General features: G+C 50.6%; 1 protein-coding gene across 1 annotated transcript in view; it reads left to right on the top strand.

Annotated features, from left to right (window-relative positions):
* gatb (glutamyl-tRNA(Gln) amidotransferase, subunit B) overlaps positions 1–7,500 on the top strand; it is a gene marked incomplete at its 5' end in the record, with an annotated part of 24,558 nt that overhangs the window by 7,051 nt on the left and 10,007 nt on the right. Inside the window, 1 exon segment of the mRNA XM_080534759.1 lies at positions 1,039–1,123. Coding sequence (XP_080390885.1) covers positions 1,039–1,123 — 85 coding nt within the window.

Genomic DNA, 7,500 nt, shown 5'->3' with positions numbered 1-7,500 from the left:
TCTCAACTGTTTACTTGCTACGTGCTCACAGACTTTAAATCCCTAGAAGGTAATCTTCACATTTTGTACAGACATTTACTCACAGACTAGACTTTCCTCTCGATTCAAACCCCCACGATAGAAAGGCTTACGACCAGACGTTTAGAGAGGAGGGCTTTGGTTTGTATCGACAGTAACTTGCGAGGCTGTTAGGCCTTCCGCTGACACAGAGTCAGGGCGAAGTTGCCGTCTGATGCCTGCAATCGGCTTTTCAAACGATGTTTATTCGAGACTTATCGATTTTCTGACAACCCTAATTTCCAGCGCCAGTGACTTTCCCTTCAAAGCCTGCAATAAGCTTTTTTAGCTGAAACTCACTTTGAGAGTGACAACGTAACATTTAGCATTCAACACCAAGGGAGTGACCTAAGATTTAGACCCGGTTTCACAGACAAGGCCTAAAGCCTAGTCCTGGACTAAATCACACTTTCAATGTTTCAACTTCCATTAAGGAACAATGGAATAACATCTAGACACCACACACTTGCCATTATGTTTAGTCTAGGATTAGGCTGAAGCCTCGTCTGTGAAACCGGCCTTTACAGTTAAGGGCTCTGCACACAGCGTGCGATTTCTGTTGCGCGTCAACGTTCCATAATTTCCATTGTTGTTATGAATGGAATCGAATTTTCGCCGTGCGGGGCCGTGTGCATTGCGATGCGATGTTCTCATAGACTTCCATTCAAACTTCAAAATGGAACGTTGACGCGCAACAGAAATCGCACGCTGTGTGCAGAGCCCTTTAGACCCAGACCCCATTTTGGCACGGCGACATTAAGCTTGCATTATTTATCGATAAAGTTGATTGCGTTTTAGCGTGGCGCTAAAGAAGCATTTAAAACTCAAAGCGGAGGTAGTGATTTATCTGTGAGTGCTTATCAGGCAGCAGAGATTCTTCAGGCCTGTCCGTGGGTTGTGGCAGATGTTGGGTGGCTCGGCGCAGCGATGTGTGTGTGACACACATCTCTAACTCCTGTGCCGCTGTGTTCTGCTCGCCAGACTACGAGATCCAGAGGCAGAAGGGGGTCGTGCAAAGCGGTGGGAGGGTCGTCAACGAGACGCGGTCCTTTGACTCCAAATCAGGGTAGGAGGCTCAGATCCCCCCCCCCCCACGCCTGGACCACCTCCACCACGTCTGCCGGACGGGGTCTCACATCTGCTACCTGTCTATCTCTCCACCATACACCTGTCTGTCTGTCTGTCCACCACACACCTGTCTGTCTGTCTGTCTGTCTGTCTCTCCACCGCACACCTGTCTGTCTGTCTGTCTGTCTGTCTGTCTGTCTCTCCACCGCACACCTGTCTGTCTGTCTGTCTGTCCACCGCACACCTGTCTGTCTGTCTGTCTGTCTGTCTCTCCACCGCACACCTGTCTGTCTGTCTGTCTGTCTGTCTGTCTGTCTCTCCACCGCACACCTGTCTGTCTGTCTGTCTGTCCACCGCACACCTGTCTGTCTGTCTGTCTGTCTGTCCACCACACACCTGTCTGTCTGTCTGTCTGTCCACCACACACCTGTCTGTCTGTCTGTCTGTCTGTCCACCACACACCTGTCTGTCTGTCTGTCTCTCCACCACACACCTGTCTGTCTGTCTGTCTGTCTGTCCACCACACACCTGTCTGTCTGTCTGTCTGTCTGTCCACCACACACCTGTCTGTCTGTCTGTCTGTCTGTCTGTCCACCACACACCTGTCTGTCTGTCTGTCTGTCTGTCTGTCTGTCTCTCCACCACACACCTGTCTGTCTGTCTGTCTGTCCACCACACACCTGTCTGTCTGTCTGTCTGTCTGTCCACCACACACCTGTCTGTCTGTCTGTCTGTCTGTCTGTCCACCACACACCTGTCTGTCTGTCTGTCTCTCCACCACACACCTGTCTGTCTGTCTGTCTGTCCACCACACACCTGTCTGTCTGTCTGTCTGTCTGTCTGTCCACCACACACCTGTCTGTCTGTCTGTCTGTCTGTCTCTCCACCGCACACCTGTCTGTCTGTCTGTCTGTCTGTCTGTCTGTCTCTCCACCGCACACCTGTCTGTCTGTCTGTCTGTCCACCGCACACCTGTCTGTCTGTCTGTCTGTCTGTCCACCACACACCTGTCTGTCTGTCTGTCTGTCCACCACACACCTGTCTGTCTGTCTGTCTGTCTGTCCACCACACACCTGTCTGTCTGTCTGTCTGTCCACCACACACCTGTCTGTCTGTCTGTCTGTCTGTCCACCACACACCTGTCTGTCTGTCTGTCTCTCCACCACACACCTGTCTGTCTGTCTGTCTGTCTGTCCACCACACACCTGTCTGTCTGTCTGTCTGTCTGTCCACCACACACCTGTCTGTCTGTCTGTCTGTCTGTCCACCACACACCTGTCTGTCTGTCTGTCTGTCTGTCTGTCTGTCTCTCCACCACACACCTGTCTGTCTGTCTGTCTGTCCACCACACACCTGTCTGTCTGTCTGTCTGTCTGTCCACCACACACCTGTCTGTCTGTCTGTCTGTCCACCACACACCTGTCTGTCTGTCTGTCTCTCCACCGCACACCTGTCTGTCTGTCTGTCTGTCTGTCTGTCTGTCTCTCCACCACACACCTGTCTGTCTGTCTGTCTGTCTGTCTGTCTGTCTGTCTCTCCACCACACACCTGTCTGTCTGTCTGTCTCTCCACCACACACCTGTCTGTCTGTCTGTCTCTCCACCACACACCTGTCTGTCTGTCTGTCTGTCCACCACACACCTGTCTGTCTGTCTGTCTGTCTGTCTGTCTCTCCACCACACACCTGTCTGTCTGTCTGTCTGTCTGTCTGTCTCTCCACTAGGGCTGCCACAAACGATTATTTTCATAGTCGACTAGTCACCAATTATTTTAACGATTAGTCGACTAATCGGATCATAAATTACAGCTTATCGCACAATTACTCAATCGCTCTTATTTAGCTATCATCTTCTAAATCAGCTTCTAAATTTAGCTTGAAGTTGTTAGTTGTTGTTGTAGGCATGTGCTAACTAAAAATAAAGACAATTAAAATGATTGTTCACTCAAAAATAGATATTTTAATGAACTTTGCAGATTTATTTCTGGCATCACTTAGATAGACTTTTATTTGTCATTGTTACAGTACAGGTACCAAACAACGAAATTTAGGAGGGGAGGCTCCCCTGGTGTTTAAGAAAGGAAAAAGAAACACATTTTGGAAAAAGCATAGATGCATAAAATCACAAGAAGATAAAGAGCTGGTTTACATCAATAGAGGCTATGTACACAATCCACTGTACTATACTGCACAGATAGTCAACTAGGGTTGTCATATTGCACAAGAAAGTATTTTTTCACATTTTTTTAAAGTGTCACAGTTTGCAGGCTTGAAAATGTACATGTTTGTGCCTCAGCACTAGCTGCCATTACAATCCGTCCGGACTTGTCCTGGGCCCAGAACTTAGGCCTTTTCTGTGTTCAGGGCCTTGACGGCCCTGTGGTAGAAGCTGTCCTTCAGTCTGTTTGTCCTAGCGGCCGGGATCCTGTACCTCCTGTTCGAGGGCAGCTTGACAAAGTGTTCGTGCCCAGGGTGGGTCGGGTCCTTGGAGATCTTGGAGGCCCTCCTGAGACAGCGTGTTTCGTACAGCTTCTCCAGAGAGGGGAGGGTGGCGCCGGTGATCCCCTGTGCTGTTCTCACGACTCTCTGTAGATCGTTTCTCTCCGCTGCCGTGCAGCTGTGGTACCAGTTGGAGATGCCGAAGGTGAGGATGCTCTCCACTGCGCCGTGGTAGAAGGCCACCAGCATCTCCTGCTTGCTGTGTTGTTTCTTGAGGCATCTCAGGGTGTATAGCCGCTGTTGTGCCCTCTTGATGGTGCCTTTAGTGTTGTCCTTCCAGGCCAGGTCATCCCGTATGATGTGTCCCAGGAAACGGAGGTTTGAGACCATCTCTACGCTCTCTCCGTCGATGAGCAGGGGCAGGATCTCGGACTTTTTCCTCCTGTAGTCTACGATGAGTTCCTGGGTCTTTGACTTGTTTAGCAGCAGGTTGTTTACCTTGCACAGCTTGCTCAATTGCTCTACCTCATCCCTGTACGCCGCCTCGTCCCCCCCCGAGATACATCCCACCACGGTGGTGTCGTCTGCAAACTTTACGATGTAGTTGCTGGGGTGGATGGGGGTGAAGTCGTGGGTGTAGAGGTTGTAGAGGATGGGGCTTAGCACGCAGCCCTGGGGTGACCCAGTGCTGAGGCTGAGGGCTGTGGAGGTGTGGGGGCCCACCCGCACCCTCTGGGGGCGGTTGGTCAGGAAGTCCTTGATCCACGCACATATAGAGTGTGATAGACCCAGGTCTAGTAGTTTGGTCACTAGCCTGTCTGGAAGGATGGTGTTAAAGGCGGAGCTGAAGTCCACGAAGAGCAGTCTCGCGTAGCTGTTTCCCCTCTCCAGGTGGGATAGAGTGGCGTGGAGAGTCGTCGCTATGGCGTCCTCTGTGGACCTGTGGGCTCTGTAGGCGAACTGGTATGGATCCAGGTTGGGCGGGAGGCGTGTGAGTATGTGGGCCCGGACTAGTTTCTCGAAGCACTTCATGATGATTGGTGTGAGTGCCACCGGGCGGTAGTCGTTTAGGCAGCTCACCGTGCTTTTCTTCGGGACTGGGATGATAGTTGAGGTTTTCAGGCAGGGTGGGACGGTGGCCTGGGACAGGGACTGGTTAAAGATGTTGGTGAAAACCCCGGCCAGCTGGTCGGCGCAGTCTCTCAGCACCCGTCCCAGGACGCCATCCGGCCCCGAGGCTTTCCTGGGGTCCACCGCCTTCAGTACGCGTCTCACCTCGTGCTCTGTGAGGGTGAGGCTGCTGAGAGCTGGAGAGAGTGGTGTCTGTGTTGTGGTTACCTCCGTTCGCCCCTCGTCGAACCGGGCGTAGAAGGTGTTCAGCTTTCCCGCCAGCAGGGGGTCGTCCTCTGCGGCTGTGAGCCTGTTGGCTCTGAAGTTTGTCATCTGCTGAACCCCCTGCCACATCCGCCTGGAGTCGTTGCTCAGGAGGCATTCCTCAATCTTCTCTCTGTGCTCTGCCTTGGCCGCTTTGATGCTGCGCTTTAGGTTGGCCCTGGTGGAGCTGTACAGCGGTGTGCGCTTCCCTGCGAAGAAGGCGTTGTCCCTCTCATTTAACAGTTTTTGGACCTTCCCAGTCATCCATGGCTTCGTGTTGGGGTAGACCCGGACCCGTTTGTCCACGGTGACTGAGTTGGTGCAGTTCACTATGTGGTTCAGAACCGACAACGTGTACTGTTCCAGGTCCTCATGCTCATATTCCTGCCATAGGGTGTCATTTAGGCAGATCTGCAGTGGAGCGGACCCTTCTGGCCAGGTTCTGACAGTCTTAGTGGTGGTGGGAGCACTTTTCCCCATTGTGGTGTATGCAGGAATCAGGAGGATTGACACATGGTCAGACATGCCTAGATGAGCTAGCGGACTAGCCTTGTAAGCACGTTTGATGTTGGTGTATACCTTATCCAGTGTTTTTTCTCCCCTCGTTGCACATTTTACATGCTGGTAGAACTTGGGTAGTACTGCCTTCAGGTCGACATGATTAAAGTCCCCCGCTATGATGTGGATAGCCTGTGGATCAGTACTTTGTTGGCTACTAATGACGTCGTATAGTCGCGCCAATGCTACTTTGCTGTCTGAGCTAGGTGCAATATACACACATGTAATTAGCACCGCGTTAAACTCCCTAGGCAGTAGGGGTGTAAATCACCAGCTTCATCACGATACGATATTATATCGATTTGTTTGTATGACGATACAATGTTTGACGATATCACAATGTCAGTCACGATACGATTACGATTCGATTCGATTCAAGATCGATATGACGATATGATCGATATGACGCGATATCATGTTGTGTGCGTGTGTGTGTGTGTGTCTGTTTGTGTGTATAAGTTGTATCCCCTCCCCGACCCTACCATGCCCCCCCAAAAAATACACGTTAGCTGCTTTAGCTTAACTTCTGTTAGCATGCAGTGTTGTGAATATGTGTGTCTGTGCGGCTAGTTGGCCTGTAGCAGCCCAGTGGACGTGTGTGTGTCCCTGTGGTGGGCTGTGAGGAACACACGGTGCTTGTTGTTTGTTTTATTCGCAAAGTTATTGTAGCTAACTAAGCTAGGCAGGCTAGCGCAACGTGGGTTTGGAAGGACAGCTCAGAGCAGAGAGGAGAGAAGAGGTGGGGTTTGGGAGTCCGCGTTTGACTGGCTGACAGCGTCAGTAACATGTGGGCTGCGTTCGTTAACTCGCTCTGAGAGCGCCGGAGCGCAACACTGGGTTCAAGTCATTTGATTGGACAAGAGGCGTTCCGCGAGTGCTGATCAGATTTCCAGAGCGTGTTTGACGAACGCAGCCAGCGTCAGTCAACATGTTGAGTTTTCCCAACCGAGCAGAGAGTGTCTGCTAGTCGCGCGCTGCACGGAAATGGTGACAGTCACGCAGAATGTGCCATTTCAAAATAAAGGTGTATCTTTAAGATGACGATATAGATCGATGTTTTTACATTGCGTCGATGTAATCAGATCGTTAGTCAATGAATCGATGTATCGATGTGAATGGATGTATCGTTACACCCCTACTAGGCAGGTATGTGGGTCGGCATTTAACAGTCAAGTATTCTAGGTCTGGTGAGCAGTGGCTACTTACAGTTTTCGTGTTTAAGCACCAGCTGTCCTTCGTCGATATTATGATCCCACCTCCTCTTGACTTACCGCTAAGCTCCGTGCGGTCAGCGCGATGAAGCGTTCGGCCCTCTAAGCTAACGTTAGCGTCCACAATGTTGTCATTTAGCCAGGTTTCGGTCAGAATAATCACACAGCTATCCCCTACGATGCTGTTTTTTGCCACCTGTAGTCTCAGTTCATCCATCTTATTTGTCAGGGATCTGACATTTGAGAGGAAAATGCTTGGAATAGCTGGCTTGTTTGGGCTTCTCCTTAGCCTTGCTAACAGGCCTCCCCTGCAGCCTCGGGGTTGCTTACGATCTCGCCTCCGTCGCTTCCGCCTCAGGGAGGGGACTGAGAACCAAGGTTCGCCCGGTACACGGGCTATCTCGTTAAAAATCCTGTGTTGCTTTAGAAACTCCGCTGTAACTGTCTTGTCGTTTTGCGTGCCGATTTCTAATAAGTCGAGCCTGCTGTAGGTACTATTTACACAACTGTTCCCTATAAGTATTAAAATAAAAATGTACATACAAATATTCTTAAAAGCACAAAAAAACACCAGCGTGGAAGCCACCCCGAGCCTCGCGACTAAGCGCGACGCCATCTTGGGAACAACATCACTTGCATGTAATGTAATGTAAAGAGTAGTAGAGGGTGCAAACTAATGAGTAAAATGAGGTAGGCTAGGCACTAGGCAACCAAAAGAATACAAAAACAAAAATAAATACTTGTACAGAGTACAAAAGTTTTGCTTTGCTTCACTCATCTCATAGTAGAACGCGC

The sequence above is a fragment of the Nansenia antarctica genome (genome assembly GCF_963989245.1).
Source record: "Nansenia antarctica genome assembly, chromosome: 6".
NCBI classification, from domain to species: Eukaryota; Metazoa; Chordata; class Actinopteri; order Argentiniformes; family Microstomatidae; genus Nansenia; species Nansenia antarctica.
The sequence above is the reverse complement of the archived record's forward strand: the minus strand, read 5'-3'. Positions and strand labels throughout refer to the sequence as shown.